The following is a 24,820-nucleotide window of genomic DNA, read 5'->3' as shown; positions in this document are numbered from 1 at the left end:
CTAAATTAGTTCACAGGGGAAAGGGACCCATTCCCCATATGGCCACCAGAAAAAGAGCTTCCCTTGCAAATGTCAGAACAAGACTCCCAAGTGCTATGAGTTCAATGAATATGTCATAAGCCATCTACTTGGATCCCAGTTGATTTCAATGGGGCGGCAAAGCTAGTTCATGAATCCTCTCAAGACTTGCACTCGGTTTACAGAAGGAGACACTGCTACAGTGGCAAATCTCAGGGGGAAGGGGGTTGGGATGTAGAGAGCGTATGGAGTCAAAAAGATGCTGTGGCTTGTCTCATCAACCGCAACACTGCAGCAGGCATTCACACCAGTCTGATGAATGGTATCAACAGATATGTTATTTATGAACAAATAATAAGGCTTTAGACTAGTATTAGCCATAGTTTTTAAGGTATCACCTCACAAAAGTTTTTAATATCTCAAGCAACCTTTAGTTTTGTTGTCAGTTGTTTTTTGATAGTTCCAAGAGGCTCTTTCATCAAAGTTTCTAAACTGTAGTGAGTAGGATTCCAGCATCAACCCCACAAGCTAATTTGGATGGGGTTAGCTTCACTCAAGTCTTTTCTGGCAGAGCCCTGCCAACAGAATGTGCAAGTTGAACAAAAATACTAGTTACCTTGTCTGCAAGCGCTGTGTTGCAACTGAGGTCAGTGCATAGCAAAATCAAGTCTGTTAATGCAGGGCGTCCTTTGTGGTGAGGTTGAATTGGAAGGAACAAGGGAGCTGGCAAGACAGATTCCTGGAAGCCGGGAAACAGTTAAGTGGCAGGTGAAGAGGCTAAGCAAAGGGGAGGAGTGTGGATGGTCTTTAAATAAGACTGATTTAGAAAGTTCATAAAGGTCACATTCTAATTGTTTGTAATAAGGAACAGGTGCAGATAATTAACTTGATGAGGCTGCCTTCTAGAAGGTGCTTTAGAATGTTCACAAAGGTCACGTAATTGCATATAGCAAGGAACCGGTGCTGATGATTAATTAGATGAGGCTGGCTTCTAGAAGGTGTTTTAGAATGTTCACAGAGGTCGCGTTCTAATTGCTTATAGCAAGAAACAGGTGCAGATGATTAATTTGATGAGGGATGTCTTCCGGGAGGTTCACGTTGAGGTCATCTATACCGGTTGCTTGCTGCTTATTCTGGTGGATTTTCTGGATGTTTCCGTGGCACCTGAAACCTGACCTTGTATATGCATGGTAAAACATTTGTAAAAGCTATTAAGCCTTTTCAAACACACTGGGGAGCACCAGCTGCCTTTAGCTATTTCAAACAGCATATAATATGGTCAAAAGTCAGGGTACAAGACATTTGTTCATTTATAAGTGTTAAGGAGAAATAATATGAGTCATGTTGGTGTATTGTGATAGTCAAGAGAGGTGAGCTGTGGCAGGAATCCTAATAGAATATGGGCATTACAAGGGGGATCCTAAGTACCTAAAAATAGCACAGCCTCCTACTAGAGATAAGACACCAGAGGTGGTGAATGTAGTGATGGTGGAGGAGTTTGTCCCAGTTAATGGGGGGACTCAGTGAGGTTACACTAGTGTTCATGGGTGATGTGGAGATGGTTCCAAAGACCCATAGGCCCTCCATATGGCAAAGAAAAGGCAGTGGGTTACCATCAAAAGGCAAGGTGTTGAGGCTCTGAGGGATACAGGTGCCAGCAGCATGGCTAAAGTAAGGAGTCAGCTGGTGTCCCCTGAGCAGATTGTACCTAATACATTACACCAGGTTGTGGTAGTAGACAACTATGAGTGTCACTACTCAGTGGCCTTGTTCCAATTGAGTGGAAGGGGGTCTCAGGTCTTCTGAAAGTAGCTGTGAGCCCTGCCATGCCTGTTCACTGTCTGCTATGGAATGACCTACAGCACACTACCTGGAAGGAAGTGGAGCTTAAGTCACACCTAGAAATGTTGAGGTTGCATGAGTGGTTGTGTGCAACCACCAGGTCTATGACTGCCCAGGAAGGGAGTCAAGGATGTTTGGAGCTGAAAGGATGGCCCAGACAGCTGCCAAAAGAGTGAAAGGCAACAGGCTTGGGAAACTAGCCCCTGGACTTCTCTCAGCTGAGATGGAAGGGGTGCTAGAGGAGGTTGCCCTGGAGCCCAGTGGAGAGGACTTGTCTTCCTTGGTGACCTGCCTGAACTTGCTGGATGGCAAGTAGAAGGAGGATACACCAGGGAAGACTTCTGTAAGGTGCAGAAGGAGTGCCCAGCCTAGGAGGGCACGAGGCAACAGGCTGAAGCCAAGGCAGCAGGTAATGCCTCTAAAAATAAACACATTTATAGGGAGGACAACCTCCTTCATAGTGAGCCTAAGGCACCTATGAATGGGGCAACAAGGACACTGGTCATGCTCCAATGCCAAAAGGCCTTCATATTAGAGCTGGCTCATGAAATAACCCTGGCAGGACACCTGGGACAGGAAAATACCTTTGCCAAGCTTATCCCCCACTTTTATTGGTCCCGGATTAAGATTTCCTCAGATACCATCTGTAGGACTTGCTTGGCCTGCTAGACCGGCGGAACGGCAGGGCAGAAGCTAAAAGCTCCCCTAAATAGCTTGCTTGCCATTTACACCCCCTTTGAAATGGTTGGCATCCACATTGTGGGGCCCCTTGGATCCATAGACAGCCTCTGGCAACAGGTCTATCCTTGTTCCGGTGGATCATGTCACACAGTACACAGAGGCCATCCCTCTGAGGATTCCAACTACACATGCAGTGGCTATGGCCCTGATAAGGATTTTTCCCAGAGTGGGTTTTCTGAAGAAAATGATGTCTGACAGGTCAATTAACTTCATGTCTGCATATATGCAGTCAATGTGGAGAAATTGATCAGCTACTTACAAGTTCTTCACCCCCTACCATCCACAAACCAATGGGTTTTTTGGAAGATTCCACAAGTCCTTTAAAGCCATGATCAAGGACCTGTCTGAGGCCATGTGTGGTAAGTTAGACTCCCTCTTACCATGCCTGCTCTTTGCTTACAGAGAGGTACCACAGAGGTGGGTTGGCTTTAACCCCTTTGAACGTATGTATGGTCATCCTAGAAGGGAACATTTTAGTTGGGTTAGGGAGGGGTGGGAGTTAGCTCCCGAGACCCCCCTCCACATGCTAGTCTTAAGAAGCCAGATGGCCATGTTGTGGAAGCAAGCTTCTGACAACTTAGAGGCCAGCCAGGATGTAATGAAGCACTGGTACGAGCAAACGGCTACCCCTGAGGAATTCCACCCTGGGCAGAAAGAACGAGTGATGGCACCCGTGGACTGGGCCCTATGAGGTAGTTGAGAGGAAGGGGGAGGTTACCTACCCAGTGGACCTCAAGACTCCCAGAGGGTTCTCCCTATCAACCGTTTCAAACCACACTTTAAGAGGTCTGAGCTCACTATGTTGTTGGTGACAGATGGTAGGGAGGAAGAGAAGAATGAACCTCTTCCTGATCTCTTGGCATCCAAAGAGAAAGATGGGTCAGTGAAAGGTGTAAATCTTTCCCCTACCCTGATTTCAGAACAGCAGTGAGCTTGTCACCAGTTGCTGGGGCAGTCCTCCTCTCTGCTCTCCCTTAATCCTGAGACTACCTATCTGTGTATCCATTATGTGGACACAGGAGACAGTCTTCCTTTCAAGAATAAAATCTATAGGCTGTTGGATAAAGTGAGAACCAGCATCAAAGATAAAGTAAAAAAGATGTTGGAGATATAACCTTCCAGTAGCCCCATGTCCAGCCCAGTCGTGTTGGTACCATAGGCTGCCCTACAGGGCACCATACCAGAATTCTAGTTCTGTGTGGATTACAGCGGTCTCAATTCAGTCACCAAGACTGATGTTCATCCCAGATGAGCTGATTGAAATGTTAGGGGTTGCCCAGCTCCTGAGTACCTTTGATCTTACTTTAGGGTACTGGTAGATTACTCTAACCAAAGGAGCCGAGGGGAGGACAGCCTTCTCCACCCCAGAGGGCCCATACCAGTTCTGGGTGATGCCCTTTTGGTTAAGGGATACCCCTGCCACCTTCCAGAGACTGGTGAACCAGGTCTTGACCGGGATGGAGGCCTTCAGTGCTGCTTACTTAAATGACATAGCTGTCTTCAGTAGCATCTGGAAGGACCACCTGTTTCACCTGCAGGAATTGTTGCAGGCCCTGCAAAAGGCTAGACTGACTGTCAAGGGTAAGAGCCAGGTAGGGCTGGGGTCTGTGGTATACTTAGGACACTTGGTGGGTTGCAGCCCCTCCAGGCCAAGATAGACTGGGAGCCCCCCCAAAATCACAAACTGAGGTGAGATCCTTCTTAGGACTCACATGGTACCACAGGAGGCTTGTCAAGGGGTGCGACATCATGGTTGCCCTTTTACTGAGCTGACTTCGAAGGTGGTTCCATTATGTGTGGCGACTTCCAGATGGCCTGTCTTTCCTGCCATTTTGTCACAATTACTTTTCCTTTGATTGCAGTTGAGTAAGATGGTGGACTAGCACATGGGAGGTAGAGAATGGCAATAACCACAAAACAACCTGGGTCTGTGCAGAATCAAAAAAGATAAACCAGGAGACAATACTCACAGCTGTTCTGACATCTCTTTAGGAGAGAAACCCTTCTAGAACAGGACCCATCATTCACAGAAGGTGGTTATTTGTCATCATTTGGGTCTGTGATTCTCAGAGTGACGAACCTAGTCTAGACATATTGACCAGGGAGCGCACAGAGAGAACGCAAAAAAGGGGTTTTCTGTCAGATCTCAATATGTGTCAAAACGACAGTGTACCCAAAGGTTGTGAAGGGGATCCTAGAAAAAGCAGCACTAAATAATAATTGGTGAAGATAAAAATGACTAGAGGAAATCAAATGTTCTTTATTAGCAGAGTGCTCCTGTCATAATTAAAAAGCACTATGGCAACTTAGCAAAAATTCTTTATCATTATGCTATTGTCCATATTAGTAGGGTCGACATGTTTCTGCCCAATTTGATCTATAAGTATCTGGGCTTTCCTCAGGACCTTAGATGCTGCTGCTATAGTGAAAAAATGTGACAAAGAATATGTCAAAAATTAGTTTAAATGAAATTGTTTTTAAATGAAAATCCTACCGCACCAGTCAATTCTTGAATTTCAAGATATCGTGAACTGGATACCTAGGGAAACAAAAAGAACAGTTAGTGGTAACATATCTCCTGGTGTACTTAGATTCAGCAATTGGTCTATTCTCTTAGATGACTCAATAAAAGCATTCAGTAATGCTTAAAAGCACTTAGTAATTGAATTAAGTTGCACTTACCCATAATCATTGGGTTACGCCCTCACCTCAACCTGGTCCTTACTCAGGGAAGGGGGCCCGCTCTATTTAAAAAGGAAGACAAAATCAGGCTCCATTTTATGATGCCCAAAGCATAGCCTTCAAGTTAGTATTGGCTAACAGCAACGAGACTAATCTAATGCACACTCACGTGGAATGGAAAACATACTGTCAAAGTCAATGGACCTAAATCGTGGTGATAGTCTAAGTGGCAAAGTGCCTTTAACTATGTAGTGTTTGTAGAAACAGAGTGTCTCTTTGTGACTAAATAGTCACTGTCTGTCTGAGATCATTGAAAAAGTTTTCATTGAAAAAGTGTTTACAGAATGAACCGCTATTCCATATACCCATGATGGGGTATGTTTGTTAGTCACATTTCATATTCAATACCAAAATAGATGTAACTTAATTGTTCACAAGGAACAGGACAAAAAAACTATAAGAATCTCTTAGGGAGTAGCCAGTACCTCGCGCTAAAGTAAAGTTGATAGGAGAAAAGGTCAAGGAAGAAAAGGGAACGCCAAACTCACCTCTCCGTCGGTACCCCAGGGCGGTCTTTGAGAGTAAAGACCGGAGGTACCGCCGAGGTGGCCTGCGCGCTCTTTATAGCCCAAAGGTCTTAATTGGTTGCAGGTTCGCGTGTCCAAAAAGCTGGTTAAGCTAATGCCTGATCAGAAGTCTAATCTAGTGCGCATGTGCAGAAGAAGCGACACTAGACCAAAAGACAGAGGGTCTATTCTAGCGCGCATGTGAGAGATCAGCGACACTAGACCAGTAGCTGGTGTACGGACCTCCGCGCTTTCAAGGTAGCGCTCAAACAAGCGCATGCGTGTATGGAAGACACATTAGTGCACAAACCAGCGTATGCGTGCTGAGTGTATCTGAGCCCTTCGTTTACTCGGAGAAATAAAAGGACAGGGCTGGATTCTGTATTAATGTCAGCGCCCGTAATATTCCGCTCAAATGTACAGAGATGGTATATTCAAAACAAGAAAAAGCACAGTTGCTAGCGGTTCGTAATGTACTAGCAGATCTTTGATAGACGGCATAATCAGTATCATAAAATATCAGTAAATATTAGGTGCATCCTCAATCTATGCCAAAAACGATTTAAACAAAAACAATTTGTGATTCATAATCGGAATATGTGAAATGAGCAGTAAAAGAGTTGTCTCACAGTAAGATAAGATATAATATACCTAGAGATGCCGACAAAGGTTCATATGAATAATGAAAGAGACACAACAAAGATGGTCTGTCACATGAGAGCTTCAAGCTCAAAATATCGAATAGTTGTATCGATATCTAGTATCGACAGTTTGTAAATGGATTTATAACAGCAGCCAAGGAATATCGTCATTCAGCCCTATGGTATCTGAGTGTAATCGATGTACCCATCGTTGTTCTCTGCGTAGCAGGAAGTGTTGGACATCTGTTTTGTGTGAGGGAATAGGGGGTTGTTCTAAAATAACCCAATGTATGTCAGTTTCTTTATGACCTGCTGCAATAAAATGATTCGTGAGTTTCGTCGCACTTTTTTTGCAGCGTATAGTACTCTTGTGTTCTGATATTCTTATCTTGATCTTACGAGATGTCATGCCCACATAGTTCTTCTTACATGGGCATTTGATCAGATAAATGACTCTTTCACTATTACAATTAGTGTGTTTGTTCAGAATCCAAGATCTATTCGTGCCGATGTCTACCTCTGTTGTATGCGAGGTCTGTGGGCACACCGAGCAGGTGCCACAAGGAAAATGGCCTTTAACAGGAGGTAAACCCCATAGTGTGGTGTTGTCAGAACTTTTCGTTTCTCTGGGACGTGTGTGTATCAACTGATCCTTTATATTAGAGCTCCTTTTGAAAGCAAAGAGAGGAGGAGGTAGAGCTTCTCCCTCAATCTTAAGCAATTTCCAGTTTTTTAGGATGCTCTTCTTCAATGCGTTGGAATAACAGCAATATGTGTTGACGCATGTAATTCTTTTATCTCCTTCGACCGCTGGGTTGCGAATCCTCTTTTCAAGGAGAGCCTCTCTGTGATTATTGACAGCCCTTTTCATAGATGTTCTAATGATTTTTTGGGGGTATTGTCTATCAAGGAGCTGTGCTGAGAGATGAGAGGCATGTTCTCGATATTTAGAGAGGTTGGAACAGTTCCGACGTATCCGGAGAAATTGACCGAATGGTAGATTCTCCCTTAGAGCTTTCGGATGGACACTCTGAAAATGTAATAAGGAGTTACGAGCCATTGTTTTTTTGTATGGTTCAGTACTAAGCACGCCATCGTTGGAACCAATTAGTAAGTCCAAGAAGGGCAGGCTGATCTTAGAAAATTTGCAGGTGAATTTCAAGAATTCATTTCTGTTATTGAGCCAACTATGGAAATTCTTGATTGTATCCGCAGAGCCTCTCCATACGACCAAAATGTCATCTATATATCGCTTCCAGGTCAAAATATGACACAGAAACAGATTGTCTGCAGATAGAATTTCTGTCTGCTCAATGTGGTGAACATATAGATTTGCTAGAGAAGGAGCAAAAACACTTCCCATGGATGTTCCGGAGATCTGTAGAAATAGTTTATCCTCAAACTTGAAAAAGTTTTCCTTCATGGCTAACGCTGCACAAGACATAATGAACTCGACTGGTGTAGTGCTATGAAGTTCCACTTGTTCTAGGAGCATTTTGACGACAGACAATGTCTCATCTTGGGGAATACAGGTATATAATGACTCCACGTCAAAGCTCACCAGGAAATCTTGTGTGTCGTCAAATGGCATACTATCCAGGATACGTAACAAACCCTTAGTGTCTTCAATATAGGTGGGCATTGCTCTCACAAGGGGCTTCAAGAAGAAATCTACAAAAGTAGAGAGTGGTTCAAGGAGAGACCCTATCCAAGAAATTATAGGTCTTCCGGGCGGTGGTATGATCCCTTTATGTATTTTTGGTAACACATAAAAATATGGAGTTACCGGATGTAGAGTCTTAAGAAATATAGCCTCAGGGTTGGTAATCCAGCCTTGTTCCAATGCGTCATCTACTAATTCTTTGATGGTCGCCATAAGTCTTTTTGTTGGATCCAATTTCAGAGGGTAGTAGAACTTCTTGTTATCAAGCTGCCTTTTACAATCACGTCTATATGCTTCTGAGTCCATTAAGACCGTGGCTCCCCCTTTGTCCGCAGGTTTTACAGTGATTGATTTATCGTCTGATAGTGTCTGAAGGGCAAAACGCTCTTTGTTTGAAAGGTTGGTAAAATGTCGATTCCCAGTTTGGAAGAGAGTTTCAGTGTCTCTCAAGACAGCCCTCTCGAAAGTGAGCACTTCTGGTGGAGTCAGATGAGTAGGTGGGATAAACGTGGATTTAGGTCGTAATCCAGTGTTTATATTTGTACTTTCCTCATCATCTTGCAGAGGTTTATCCTTGAAGAAGGCACGTAATCTTACCTTCCTGAAAAAACCGGCTAGTTCTTGTCTAGTCAGAAAGGGATCTCCTTTATACGTGGGGACATAGCCGAGTCCTTTCTCTAGGACGCCAATCTCATCTATAGTAAGTGTACGTTTGCTGAGATTGACAATCAGACTATCGCGTTGCTTGGGCCTGGTAGTGACGTGTCTTTCTGGTTGCTCCGTGTACGAGACGAAGGAGGACTCCAATGAACATTGGCTTGGGCCACTCTTCTCTTTCCTCTGGAGCGGCGTTGGCCTTGTCCTAAAAAAGGCTGCTGTTGGAAGTTATCATTGTACATCGGACCAGGGTACATCTGGTGTTGAAAGAGAGACTGTGGATAGTTATACGGACCGGGGGGCCACCACTGTGGTGGCGGGGGACCTCCAAAAAAGTTCCCTCTCCTACGCCCCCTCTTCTTCCAATCCTGCCCTCGCGGTGCCTGATTTGGAGTTGAATCTGAGTCAGATGAACCGCCATCACTACCAGATGTAGAATAGTTCGAGCCAGTTCGTCTACCCTGTTGGTTATATGTCGGTGGTACATAAGTGTCCCTGGTATAGGGATATACCCTTACCATCGAGAATTTAGCAAGATCTTTTTTGAATTTGATAATTTTGTTAGCTAGGATAGTGTCTCTAAATTCTTTATTCGTTTTCTCGGTCTCTTTAGATTGTTTATTGAAAGTGGCAGTTACCAGTACGGACTTAATCTGGGATTCCAACGTCTGAATCTCTACTAGGATACTGTCAGCTATTCTCTTGGCTGTTGTTATAATCAGGATCAGCCAGTCCCTTGTGCAGTGCCAAGCCACCAGGGACCAGTCTTTGAGAAATGCCTTATCCTCCAAGAAAAGCCTGGGCGCATTAGTCACTATCAGACCAGTTGGCGCACAGTCTGATCGTAAATACTCGGTCATTATTGCACCATGTACCTGTGTGCGTGAATGTGTACGTTTGAGAAATAAAACTTTATTCCAGTCATCATTATTGATGATAGTAGGGTTAGTTGTTACATCGATGATGCTAGGTGTTTGGAGAATGTCAAGTGCCACTGCATCATCGAAGGAGAGACCCTGCCTCTCAGACATCTTGAGAGTAAACTAAAGGGTAGAAAGAAAGAAAGAAAGAAAAGAAAAAAACGTTATCCATCCACTGAGTGTGCAGTACAGGAAAAGTCCCACAGAGCAAACCAATGAGCGTACGGGTTCCTTACTCTTGAAGGAATCTAAAAAGGACCTGCGGCCGAGGCCGCTCTATATATCAGCAACAAACCAAAAGCTAGGGGGAGGTCCAAGGGAGAGGTTTAAAGACCTGCAGGTTGTGTTTCCCTCAATCACTAACACAATAACCACAAAACAACCTGGGTCTGTGCAGAATCAAAAAAGATAAACCAGGAGACAATACTCACAGCTGTTCTGACATCTCTTTAGGAGAGAAACCCTTCTAGAACAGGACCCATCATTCACAGAAGGTCGTTATTTGTCATCATTTGGGTCTGTGATTCTCTTTGTGTTAGTGATTGAGGGAAACACAACCTGCAGGACTTTAAACCTCTCCCTTGGACCTCCCCCTAGCTTTTGTTGTGTTGCTGATAGGTAGAGAATGGCACCACAGGTGGTTGATGTGCTGTTTTCAGAGCGCCTGCTATAGTGTGCAAGTGAACAGAGCAAAGTTGTCATTTTTCAAAGGCAAAATAACTATGACTACTCAGTCAAGTGCTGTGAGGGGACAGGAAAAGGCTACACTGGCTTAGTCCTTTTCCAAAACTTTAGGCTTAACTATACAGAGTGTGCCATCAGTGTTGGGACTAACACTAACTGATGTTCATGTTTTGCCATCGAGATACTTCTTGACATCAAAAGAAAACTCTACATGTTGCAAAAGTACTTCAGTTTTCTTGATGTCAAACAGAATGAACTGTTCAACAATAAGTTAACTGAGAGCGACAATGGTGCTGAGGTTTGACACTGGTCCTCTTGGGTCGCTGTTAGTTAGTCCTATTAAGGGCATAAGAGGAATGAAAATGCACCTTGCCGCTTCTGATGAGTGTTCACTATAGGAATGAGAATAGAGGGCCTTACCAAGTATCCCATTTGGCTCCAAGGATCTAAACCAGGCCCTAAGTTAGGAACAACATTACCTGCTTCCCAATTACCCTTTTCCTTCAAAATAAAATGAATTAAATTTCAGTCAGATTAATTTTACTGTGAAAGAAATTGTTAATTGGACAATATATTTAAAAAAAACACTGAATATTATTCCTCCTTCAGGTATGGTTTCGTTCTAAATCTGTTTTCAATTTGTAGCATGTGTACATGTACAATAATCTAGACAACTCTCAAGGATTCCTTTTTATCTAAAATGGACAATGATAATAAGTGATTCCAAAAGAATACTTGATTTTCCAATAATGCATCGAGCTATGAAAGATTTTTCAAATATAAAATCCTTACCATAAGTAATAGAATACATGTTGTGCACACATTGGGATGTTGACTTGTTTTACGTTATACCTGAACATACATAAAATGTGTGGTAGCCTGGAAGGCTTTGGGCTACCTGCTTTTTACATATGTTATACTTTCCTGCTTCTTACATATGTTATACCTTTTTACATATAACTAATACTCAATGTCTTCAAGGTTACATAGGGGCTAGACCTGAACATGCTGGCTTCGTCATTAGATCCTCTTGCTTTTAATATTTCTGCAGGGAGGCCCTAGTAAAGTTTATTCAGTCTACTCTCATATACTTTTAGTCTTATGCTGGCACAAAGGTTGGAAGACAGTCTTTGAAAGGGCTAAAATTGAACAAGAAGGTAGCACTGGTGCAGAAATGAACATTTGAATTAGGGATCTTTGCAAATTGCACCTACCGACAATTAATACTGACCTCATCCCTATAACAATTTACTGTATGGATAAAACTATTTTGTAAACTTTTCTGAAGAATGTTTAATTTCATTTATCTGCATTCACTTATGGAAAACAGAATTCTTTATTTAAGGGATGAGTTTTAATTAAACATGAGCCACTATAAAACTATGCATACATATGTTATTTTCATTTGAGGTCTTATGGTAGAACAAACAGGTTTGCTACTTTTTAAATTACAGTTTTCAATGCTCTTCCATTCTCATATATTGTTGTATAAGAGGATACTGTTTTCAGCAATAACATCTTCCCATTAGTTTAGTTATGTCATGAATTCAGTGCATCAGCTCTTGTGACGGGACCTCCATTTTGGGTTGTCTCTTTCTTACTGGTCACGGCTTACCCCATGATGAAAGCTTTACCACATGGGTTGGGCACATAGACCCTGATATAGACACTGTTTCTTTCGTAGCATACTGGAAAGAACCTTATTTGCATGCCATCTATTGAGGAAAAACTCTAGCCCAATGGAGTGCAAATCAGATGAGTCGTTGTTCATGAAAGTCAAGACCTAGAATGAATCCTCCTACATGGTCTTGATTGCCCTTCTATAATAAATGTGGCGTTCTTCACACTTCATAGTAGTGTAAAACATACCTTACAACACAAGTTATCAACTTACATGAATTTAGTTTGTGTAAAAAAGTGATTCCTTGCTGCCCTGCAATGTTTATTCACATTTATGAGTTGAGCATAATAAATGAAATAACCATATTTATAGATCAATTCTAATCTGTTTCTGTGTATTTATTATTTAATATCTGATTAAGTAGGCATGTTTTACACAACATGGGATTATTGCTCAAAATTGAATGTAATACTTATTATGTACTGCTTTGACAGATTGTTTACAGCCATAGCCCCTTTTGAATTCCTTAGATTTACCAATAAATTTGGTTTTCTTAGGAAAAATAATGCTTTGTAAACACCAACTCGATGTAAAATGATGGCAGTAGGAACATCCAAATTGAGTGCAATGTCTTCCTTGCTAGCTGACTTTAGTACCCTACAATATGCTCATTCTGTGCCCATTGTTACTGAGACATTAGTTGCCACATCACAATTCTATATATGTGACCCATCATTATTATTATTATTAACTTTTAATTCTGGTAAAAACCATTAAAAACATACATACAATCCAATGTTTCATTTAACAAAATCAATATAATTCATACTTATTTGATAATTTAAAACCATTAAAACATACATACAATTCGATATTTCATTTGAAAAACTCAATACAATTCATACATGTTTGATCGTTTAAGAACCCGAATGCATAATTTAGTGAAAAACATTAAATAATAATATCATCAAACTTTAGGATCTTAGGCCCATCTTGTAATAAAATCACCATTCATTAAAATATTTGACTCCTCCCATTGCGTGCAAATCCAACTGCAAGTAGGTTTGTACTCAAACTGAAAATTATAAAAGGGGAAGTGTCGTGTTTCAGGACTCTTAGGGGTTCTGAACTTCATTTTGTTGCATGGTGGGCGGATCTGTTTCTTCCTGATGTTGTCATAGGCCATGCAAAAGAACACATTTGCTACCTTGGGTGCATAAAGTGCAAATAGACTCTTCATCGGTTTTATTGTGTGGCTTTCACTTTACAGTGAAGGTTTTGACTTGGAGAGTTCCATAACGGAACTTCAGGTACAATATGTTACCTAGATACAGTTAAACATTATCTAGGAACTCCTCAAAGCTGGGGCTCAGTTTTATGGCAAGAAGTTGCCAAGTCAGCCTACCTAAGCTTGGATTACAGTGAGCAGCGTTCAAAACATGGCCCCAATATACTTGCTTCAGGTGTTTCTTAGAGTGTGGTATTAATGCATGTGCTCACTCCAATAAGAGGCTAGGCCATGTTTGATAAACCAAGCCTCAACATGTCAGAACCAAGGGAATGTTAAGTTTGATCTAATTTCAGCAATTCTCTTAAGCCTTCCCTATAATGTTCCATTTCCTGTGTACTTCATAATCTGATCCAATAGAGTATTAGCCTCAGAACTGCAATGTGCTCTGTTTGATTTTTAGATCCTGGTACATAGGTATGAACGATGTTGACAAAGGCAAGCCTGATAAGCCTCTCATAAAATTATTCTCACAGAGGTCAAGCCGTTTTATATTGCCTATCCCGCACAGCTTTGCCCCGTATTGGGAATGCTTCTTGGGCCTTGTGTTTGTAGATGTCCAGGGCCGGTGAGATCATCTTGGTTGTGGACATGTGATGTTTATTAGAAATAGCCCTTGAGCAGTGTGCATGGACTGTTCTTCCTCGATTTATTTGGGGATTCCATGATAATCTAGAATCGAGTTTTAGTCCTAAATAACTCAAGTTTGATACAGTGTTTGTTTGCCAACTGTTTAGTTTCTCCTGAAAGTCCTATGGGGTTTCATGGCCAAACACCTAGTCTTACTGGTATTTATTTTCAATCCCATTTTGAAGCAGTATGCATTGAGACCCTCTAATTGGTTTTGAAGGCCCCTTGGCATCTGTGAGACTAGAATGGTATTGTTCACAACAAAGAAAGCAGGAATAGGGGTCCCACAGAGTTTCAGAGAATCGTGGCAAGAATTCCTCAGATAGTCTACAACATCATTAATGTAGAGAACAGGGTAGTTGTGAGTATGCACACCTGCCTCACTCCTCTGCTGATAGGGAGGAATTCTGTAAGGTCATTCAGGGCCCAGTGGACTTTGGCAAAATTATCTTGGTGCAACCTAATTATCTGGGTGAAAATATCATCAGGCACACCCTGCTTCTCTAGTGCAGCCACTAGGCGCCCTTGTGGGGCAAGGTCAAACCCCGCCCTCAGGTCTATAAATGCATGGGACGACTCCTGGTGGCCGGCCACGCTGGGTGCTGCCCCGATACCTACCAACCACGTGCGCAACCTGGGAGTCATCCTGGACTCAACGCTCTCTATGATCGAGCAAGTCAACACGGTTTCCTCCTCCTGCTTCAACACCCGCCGCATGCTCCGCAAGATCTACAGATGGATCCCCACCGAAACCAGAAGAACGGTCACCCAAGCTCTCGTCACCAGCAGGCTGGACTACGGCAACGCCCTCTACGCAGGATCCATAGCCACACTCCAGAAGATACTCCAGCGTATACAAAACTTCTCCGCACGCCTCATCCTTGGACTCCCCCGCCACAGCCACATCACCACCCACCTGAGAGATCTGCACTGGCTCCCGGTCAACAAGAGGATCACCTTCAAGCTCCACACCCATGCTCAAAAAGCTCTCCACAACACCGGACCAGCATACCTCAACTAACGACTGTCCTTCTACACCCCGAACCGCCAGCTTCGTTCCTCTGACCTCGCACTCACAACTGTCCCACGCATCCACCGAATGACCACCGGTGGAAGATCTTTCTCCCACCTCGTCGCCAAGACATGGAACACCCTTCCCATCCACCTGCATCAGACCCAGGTCCTGCTGACCTTCAGGAGACGTCTCAAGACCTGGCTGTTCGACCTGTAGCTGCTCCCCCCCTCCCTCAGTGCCTTGAGACCCTCACGGGTGAGTAGCGCGCTCTACAAATGTCTGATTGATTGATTGAATGTATATGTGGTCCCCTTCGTTTTGACATACTTTCACAGGATGCATAGTAGCCTGAATACCTGGTCAATCGTGCTTGTGCCAGTCTTAAACTCAGTCTGAAAAACTGTTAAGATGTTATTATTGGTGATTTATTCATTCAGTTTATTCAGGACTTGCCTAGTCTAAATTTGCTGCATTACGTCTAGGAGACTGATCAGCCTGTAGTTCCCTGGTTCATGTTTGCTCCCCTTTTTGTAAATTTGTCTCTTTACATGTGGAAGGGACAGGTGCTCCTTATGCAACTACATTGCAGATTCAATTGACAAAGGTGATCCAAATATCTTTATCATATTTAAACAGATCACCAGGGATTTTATCCATATCAGGGCCTTAACCCAACTTGATAGGGTTAACTTTCCCAATTGTTTCTTCTCATGTGAAATAGATTGAGTATTCCATATCTGCATTTTTGGGGTTATTCAGAGGCTGATATTGTTCATCCAGGTACTCTACTGGTTCGGAGTAAAGGTCTGTGAGGTCTTGAACCCAGGTGGCTGGGTCCAGGTTATGCTCTGTGCAGGTGGCAGAGTCTTTGCTTCCATGGACAACTATTTTACAGAATGTCACAGTATCTTCAGACTTTGCCTCTTGCAACAGGTCATTCCAAGTCTTCTCCTCCCAGCTTCTCCATGCTCTAAGTGGAGCTTTATTATAACTGTCCCTGGCCTCTCTGACCATTGGTCTTTTTTCACTTTTAAATTCCTAGGTGGCCTCTTTACATTCTGCGTTATACCACAGATTACACACGGGAGCCCCATCAATTCCACATTCAATATTCCATTACTGATGAACTGTTGAATGTAATTGGTCTCCCAGGATTGTTGCTAATTCTTCTTAAGCGTTATAATGAGGTAAAATATACAGTAGGTGTTCAGAATGTATTATGAAAAAATATTCCAGCTTCAATAATTGAAATCCGCAAGTTATATTTCACTGTCTAAACCAAAGAATAAATTAATCATTGTAGATTATGCACTAAATCATAATCAGTTTTCCTTTAGATGGTGCATGCGTCAGACATCTTGAGGCTTCCTCAGTGTACCTCTCTTTATCCTTTACTTAAGTGACTTCACCTTTATCTGCAGGTCTGATTAGAATCTTGCTTGGATTATAGGCTTTAAAAGTGGAGGATAGGTGTATGCCTTTTCTTTATCCAGCAAGTCTATTTAATTGGACCATTTATAGAGGAGGAATGGAATGTTAAATACCATGTGAAACTTGAAAGTATATAAGAAGTAGGGTTTATTGCCTGATTAAAAACTCAGAATTGTGAATGTTAGATGAGTACAAACATAGAAATCCACGGGTCAGGAAAAACAGAGAACTAACAAAAGTATTGAGACTGCGAAAAAACTGTGTGGTATGGCACACCTGGACTACTGTCTAAATGAAGGATCCTCAAAAAGAGGACCTAATCCCATCGCCCACCGGAATGGCATGCTTCATCATATGGGATCTCCTCTTAACCGCAACCTGGTACGATTAAGGAGCTAAAACTCCCAGCAATTGTCAAAGGGAGGAGCTCGCGGATGTTTTCAACTATACAAGGAGGACTAGATCTCCTAAAGATCGATGAAGCTGGCCTTAGTGTGGTGAAAAGTAAGTGTTGCAGTGTGTATTAAAGGTGATGTTACAATTGACTACGATAATTTAATAGAAATCTCCAAGTGCCATCATTAAAATAACAGTAGAAGCGTGATCTGAACAAATTTGCGAACGCGCATAAAGTGAATCAAACAAAGGTCTACATGTTTCAGCCAACAGAGATCAAAGACTGTGATCGTGGCTTCCTTCAGGACCATAGATCAACTACTGCAGCGAATTAAAGTGACTCAATCACCAATGTGTGAAAATAACCAGGAACAAAAAAAGGGGATTTACATAACAGTGGAACGATACAACCAACTGTGTACCTGTGTGTTGTCTCTTTTATTTAAAACACTACAGGAATAGTGGATCGATTCCTGTTGGAAAAAGACAGAACAAGAGAGAAAATATATAATGATTATTCTCAATCAGAGTGTGTGAACCAAACAGTTTTACATCCATCAAAACAAAATCAATATAAGCCAGACCACACTTGGCCAGTCTTACCCGTATCAAATCGGAATATCACTCACCGCTCCTGGTCACAACTCAGGGCGTGAGGCAACGCTCTGTGAAAAGTAAAAGAAACTTATATACTAAAGGTACCAGATTGCAACATCAATGTACTCAACATACGTGTTACTAATCTGGTAAACAACGTGTCTCATGGGTAGTCGCTCGGAGATGAGGCAGAAAAACCGGTGTATAGCTGAAGTCTTACACCCACAACAGTGACACACCTAGCATAAATCAATGTAGACGTGAAACGGGGGCGTCAAGGCAAAGAGATGTTGTTGTGTCTTAATTGCCAATATATAACAGTAAAATGCCAATTTGTAACAATGAGGAAACCACCCTTATTGTATAGAATGTCAACGCTACAGTCCTCAATGGCCAGAGAGAAATTAACATTACTCAATAGCTCGTGAATTTAGTGAGAAGCACTCAACTAAATTAATTCACAAAGCCTTGACATAGCGATACAAAGCAGCAGCAATGTCCACCAAACAGGCAGCGGAGCCGCTACCTACCTGTCCGTCGTTACCCCGGGCTTCCTTCCTGGTTGATCCGCGCGGTAACCGGACATCAATGGTACGCGGTGTTTATTATCCCTGGATCGATTACAGGCGCATATGCGCATGAGCGATTGCGTCAACACGCGCCAGCTTCTAGCCAATAACAACCAGGGCAGCCATTACTGACGTAGCCCAGTGCAGCGGACTCATGGGGATGTAGTCAACACAAGGGGCCAACTGCGTACGAACAATATAGAAGCAATATAACAGCACGGCAGGATAGTATCTGACACGTGAATATAGTCAAAATACAAAATCCTGAAAAGCAAACTCAGATGTTAAACACAATAGCTGACATCAACACTCCAAAGCACCATACTTGTAATAAAAAGGGGAGTTCTCTATCGTGTGGATAAGGCACATAAGGCAAACGGTTGCCATAAATGCTAGGTTGGTAATGGTAAACAAACACAATGTCAAATTCTACTGAATGCACAAATAAAAAAAATGAAAAATGAAAAGCAGTCTGTATCTCGAGATAGAAGCGTAAACAGGTCGCAACTTACTGTGCTTGCACAAACATGTAGTTAAGCGATAGACTGCCAAATATCCAGAGCTACATAATCAACATAAAAATATATCTGATACAATTGACAGTTGTAGGTTCACCAACTAATCAGATCAATATGCCTATGAGTATGCTGTCAAGATCAAGTCGTGTAATGCACCCCTTATAAATGGTGTATTCCTCATGTCAAAGGTTATGAACGGATGAATCCCAGAGATGACAGTACTGAAAAAAGGAATGAAAACATACAGGCAGTCTATTTCAAAAATGGAGATGTGCACCAACATACCTATTGTACTAGAGTCCACGGTATAGCATCACTCAACCCAAATTGATCGCTGCGTAACTTAAACACCCAACGTTGTTCTTTTTTAAAAAGAAATGTAAACACGTCGGTGACATGTGCAGGAATGTATGGTTGCTCTAGGATAGTCCATGCAATCTGTTCAGGACTGTGATTTAACTCCAAGAAGTGGTTGGTCAACCGGGTTGATTACTTCTTGCACCGAATGGTGCTCTTATGTTCCATGATCCTTTGTTTGATTTTTCTAGTTGTCATTCCCACGTATTGTTTAAGGCATGGACATGTGATTAAATAAATAACTTTCTCACTATTACAATTAGTGTGTCGAATTTGTTTCCATGGTTTAACCATGCCTATATCAATCTCCGTGGTGTGCTTGGTTTGGGAACATACAACACAACTCCCACAGGGATAATGTCCCTGAACAGGCGGGAGATTCCACAAGGTATTGGATGTAATAGATGTTGTATTCCTGGGTCTAGTATGTACTAAAGAGTCACGCAAATTGGTGCCTCTTTTAAAGGAAAACAGAGGAGGAGCTAGTTTGTCGTTCCCCACATTTAAAATACGATCTTTTGGATCTGATTGGAGGAGGTACTGAAAGTATTTACAAAAGTCAATCTCTCCAGAGGAGCTTTAGATTCAGTGGCTTCTAGCAAGGCTTCCCGATTATTATTAGCTGCTCGTTTATATGATTGTCTTATTAATCTCGAACGGTAGTTTCTAGAACGGAGATTCTGTGACAAAACATCAGCATGTTTGTTAAAATCCTCATTTGTAGAACAGTTTCTAGTTGTAGCTCCTTAACCGTACCAGGTTGCGGTTAAGAGGAGATCCCATATGATGAAGCATGCCATTCCAGTGGGTGATGGGATTAGGTCCTCTTTTTGAGGATCCTTCATTTAGACAGTAGTCCAGGTGTGCCATACCACACAGTTTTTCACAGTCTCAATACTTTTGTTAGTTCTCTGTTTTTCCTGACCCGTGGACTTCTATGTTTATACAGATTCAGTAGGGGGACTTGTCCATGCCGGTCGTCTTTTCCCTCAGACCCTATTACTTACCTGTTTTTTATGTAAATGTTAGATGAGTGCCAGACCCCCACCTCTACGGAGAATGGGAACTTAGTCAGGATGGAAAGGTTATCTGCAGCTGTGTTGACAAAGATGGACTACTTGTTGCAGGTGTGCCATATATCTGAAATAAAGATTCAGTAGAACTTATGGATAGAGATGAGGTTTTGTCTTTTTCCTGTCTTGGCATTAAGATGGGTTCCTGATATCTTCGTGTTTGTATCGGGGTAGAATGCAGCTTGAGTGTGTTGTCTATTCTCAAATGTTTTGATGGTTATTGGTCCAGTGTTGTGGGACCTTTCAAATCAACATATGCTGACTGCTAAGCATTTGATATAGTGAGAAGGTTTTGTTTATGTGTGGCTGTGGGTGAGTCTTCTTGTGAATGCAAGGAGGTGCTGTTGTTGGAAATTGGCTGCCATTATGAAGTTTATCCATGAAGTACTCATGTGAATTAGTTCGAATGACCCATGATGAGAGTGGTAGTGTGTCTGGTGTGTGAGTGAATATTTTAACTACATTTTATGACCTATGGCTTCATGTGGATAGTTAGGAGAGCAGCTTTTGCCTACTAGACAGAATTTTCCTCAGCATTGCCTTATGCTGGAGCTTGTTCCCTTAACACAATACTACTACATTTAGAAGATGATGATAATGCGTGATTCAGGCATCTAGACAGATACAACAGATGCAAAATGGTTCATGCAGCATTATTGGCAATAAAACATGTATATAAGTTATAGTCCACCTTTTTATTTGACATCACTCTCTGAAGGATGGATATTTGAATGTTCACCATTAGTCATGTGCAGTGCTTTGGTTGTCTTTAGTGCATCTTAAATGATCATTATAATCAATCAATTTCCTCTTTTAATTAGGTCAATAGTGATATCATGGCTACATTCATGGGTGGGGTAGAGGTCCTGGAGAACCTGGGGATTGAACTGTGCTGGAGAATATGATTCAGGGTTTTTTACCCACAAGAGTGTGTACTACAGCAATGTTTTAAATCTAAATAAAGCCTTAAAGTCAAGTAGAGACCAACTAACGAATTGTTCCATTACCAGAAACTTTATTTCAGTCAGAAATACAGGAATTTGAGAAATAAATATTTGAATTCTCAGTTCCTGAGGGTGATGATAGGTCAGTGTGAAGAAACAGGAAAAGATGTGGTGAAGGAAGGTAGGTGTTAAAATTCTGTAACCTAATCAACATTTCCAAACAAAATGTCTTCCTGCAGACTTGGACATTCTCAAAGGACAAATCCGAGCCTTAGATGGACAGTTTCGGGATATACAAGCTACCTTCTCTAAGCTCAAGAAAAGTAAGTTTCTTTCTTATTTGCTTATGTTCTATGACATTTATATATGTTTTGGAAGCGGTTCAGCCCTTTGGTGTGATGTTTGTTGAGAAACAGTGTTTCTCTCAGACCCAAAACCTTTATTAGACCAGAATGGCACTGCCACCTACATATTGACTCAATGTGCATGAAGGAAACTGATCCATTGCCATTAAACTTAAGCTTTCAAGTGGGTTTCAAGCCCAAGGTATTTGGAAAATTACTTGGTCCTCCTTGGGTTTTTAATAGAAGCACAGAATTTGGGTGAGAAGAGAATGGAAATATTAGAATTATGATTGCCAAATTGTAAAATTTGTATGATTTGAATTCATAAAGAAGTTTCAGAATGGCCAATTAACATTCCAGATGGTTCATTGAATTGCCTGATGCCAAGTTTCAGGATTTCTGATGATTACATTGACTTGAGGTACACTGTTTTCTGCATTACAGTGCAAGTGAATGGGATGAATGTCTTTTTCATAATGTAGAGTGCAGCTGTACCTTAAGAGATTGTATTCTTCTAAGAGGTGCTGTTTTGGGCCAGGGATTTGTGAGGATGAGAAACATTGAAGCTAAGCTTACATGTCTAGGGTGAAAGTGATGGTTTGTCCCTACAAGGAGAAAGGGGTATATGAATGGTAGGTGAGTGTCCAAGCCTGTAATGGGGTTTGAGAGCATGAATTCAACATTCTTGTCCTCCGAAAGTAGTTATAAAGGCTCATACCTAGGGTAAGACAAAAACACAAATTACCCTACAACTGATAGTAAAGACAAGGATGGTACCTTGCTCTAGGACAAGGAGTGGGACTAATTAACATGGTTGAATGCTTTTTTGGAGTGTTGATTCCCAAAGGGATGTGTTGACAATAATCTAGTGCATGAAATCAGAAAGTTCCAATATAGCAAGTAATTGACTAACACTTTCCAATTAGTTGCAGAGATGGGTAATTATCCAACAAGTCATTTCCAATGAAATAACTACCAGGCTGGGGTTGAGTCAAAAGACTTCAGGAAAGCATGTGGCTGAATTTAACGCAGGTCTAGCCACTCCTAAAGACTCCCTTCTCTCTCTTTTGCAATGAATCAAGTCACATGGAGTTCCTCAGTTCTGTTGTTTATAATTATGAGTCACTGTAGTTTTAAATAGGATTTCAAAAACTCTGTTAAGTTTAATGAGTCACAGCAAAGTAGTCTGAATTACCTTTAAAACCAAATCAGTAGGTATTAAATAGAAAATACAATTACTCCTAAGCACATTCAAAATGAAGCATTTTATGTTCTACAAGTCTGAACCATCCTTGATGTCAGTCCATCACCCACAACCCTGATCACATTGTTACCACATAATTTCCTCCCTACAACAACAGTTGTCCTATAATTGAAGCATCAAATTAGGCACTTATTGTATATAGACTGCACTTAATTCACAAAAGAGATTTTCCTTTTTTTTCAGTTCTTCTTTTCCATGGAGGGAAGAGAGTGGGTGAAAAGGTGTTTGTAACCAACGGGCTGGAGGAGTCCTTTGACATTTCCCAAATTACATGCACGGAAGCTGGGGGGCTGCTGGCCGCCCCAAAGAATGAAGCTGAAAATGCCGCTATCCAGGACATACTGGGGATGAAAGATGCCAGAAAGGCCTATTTGGGCATCAGTGACCAGCATGTAGAAGGGATCTTCAAGTACTTGAATGGAGAAAAAATTATCTACTCTAACTGGAACTTGGGAGAGCCCAATAACAGCAAAGACAATGAGGACTGTGTAGAAGTTCTTGATAATGGACGATGGAATGACATACCATGCACAATGCCGCGGCTTGTCGTCTGTGAATTTTAACATTTGGTAGATAATCTGTGCATTGTCTATGCAGCTATGGGAGGTTGGTGTCCTTGGGAATGATTCAAAAAGATGTGAATGGTAGTATTTGATATTGATGTGATGACACACTTGATGGGATGGGGCAGCTGACAACAACTACCCCAGTGCAATGAAACATTTAACGTAAGGATGCATTAATGGACAGAATCTTTGGGCTACATCCAGACAACTTGAATCAATGGTAAAATCACACTATGATACAGACCAACAGTTAGGGAAATAGGAAAGATCCCAATAAGAATATAGCATTTTTCATCACAGAAATCTATCACATGGAGTGAACTATAAAATATGGCAGGGTGGCCTCTTTTAGTTAAAGTTGCATGGGCAGAACAGAGCGGATATCTCCTTAATATTCTCCAACCCCTACCCTTCCAGCACCACTATATTATATCAAAATCAACAGAACAGAGGGTCTGGAGCATTGAATGACACTATATGACCCACTAAGAAACATCTACCAATTTTAAGGTAATTTAACCAACAAAACCCTCTTTTTATGGTGAATATCTGTTACCCTAAAGCCTTCATTGTGAGTGACCCTATTCATTGTGATACGTGTGGTAACTCCTTTTACCATACATCACACTTACGAGTTGGGTAGTTAAAATCCCACTCCTGCAGTTTTTCTCAGATCAATTTAAGCAGGTCAAACCTGCTGAAAACGATTGGGGGGGAAATCTCAGATAATTACCGAGAAATGCTGAATATGCTGCATTAAACCAAAATCTGCATGTTATTTCCCATTATCGGGAGAAACACGTAATTGAGATTTAATTATCCCACCTGATAAATTCAACTCAGTGGTAAGATTTTGTGGGGTTCAATAAATATTAACCCAAACATCAAGACACTCATGAAAAGGCCTAAAATATCACATGACTGTGCATGAAACATGCTTTTTAATCAGCAACTAGAAACGTTTAACAAGAATAAGATATTATGGAGCAATTTCCTTGCAAATGTTCGAGACATACTGGTTGGTTAAGTCTTTGAAGAGAATAGATTTATTTGGTTGTATGGAATATTGAGATATATTATTTGAATGAAGAGCAATAGTAATAAACCCAGTACATAAAAAATAACTTTAAAAATGTCAATTTTTAACCTGAAAAGTAGTAAATTAGTACCTTTTCCTGCAAATTTAAGGAAAGACAATAAACATCAGTGTACTGCTAAATGCAGGTTTAACATTGTAATACCCTGCATTAAGAGTGCTAAACAATTTATCATATCAAACCATTATCCATTACACACTCATTACTGATATTTAAAAGTTATTGGTACAGGATACACGACTGTTCGTTCCATAGCCAATAGCAAAACTTTAAAGTGCAACATTTGTCTTCAATGCATTTATAAGGATACGAACAATGAATCACTTAAGACAGAATGCCTCTGCTCATCATGTATCTATAAATATTATATAAATATATACATATATTTAAAAAAAATCAACTAAGCTCTATAATTATTTATACACCTATCAATAAAGTGAATGGCACTTTGGATGTGAGATGCTTTCACACTTGCACTTTCACATATTTAAGGGTATACCAGGGATCTAATACTATTAAGTTATCAATCCTATACATATTTAAGGTGGGAGGGCGCACACTGCCTCTCATCCCAGCACAGTCACCCGATTGCATTCTGGTAAATGCCGTACACTTACTTCAAAGTTGCAGTAGTTTTTCCCCAAAGTTGGTGCAGGTTGTGCTGTTATCTCTAGGCACATGTTTCTGGGTTTAACG

General features: G+C 41.4%; 1 protein-coding gene across 2 annotated transcripts in view; it reads left to right on the top strand.

Annotated features, from left to right (window-relative positions):
• The window catches only part of LOC146867371 (mannose-binding protein-like), a 42,565-nt gene extending 18,328 nt beyond the window's left edge, over positions 1 to 24,237 (top strand). For both annotated transcript variants that reach the window (XM_085604711.1, XM_085604705.1), the window contains exons 4-5: positions 21,093 to 21,176; positions 22,645 to 24,237. In XM_085604711.1, coding sequence (XP_085460837.1) covers positions 21,093 to 21,176; positions 22,645 to 23,024 — 464 coding nt within the window. In that variant the 3' untranslated portion in view covers positions 23,025 to 24,237. The remainder of the gene's footprint in view (positions 1 to 21,092; positions 21,177 to 22,644) is intronic.
• The last annotated feature ends 583 nt before the right edge of the window (positions 24,238 to 24,820 follow it).

Source organism: Triturus cristatus, chromosome 1_2, assembly GCF_964204655.1.
Source record: "Triturus cristatus chromosome 1_2, aTriCri1.1, whole genome shotgun sequence".
In the NCBI taxonomy this organism is placed as follows: Eukaryota; Metazoa; Chordata; class Amphibia; order Caudata; family Salamandridae; genus Triturus; species Triturus cristatus.
This window is presented reverse-complemented; position numbering and strand designations above follow the sequence as displayed.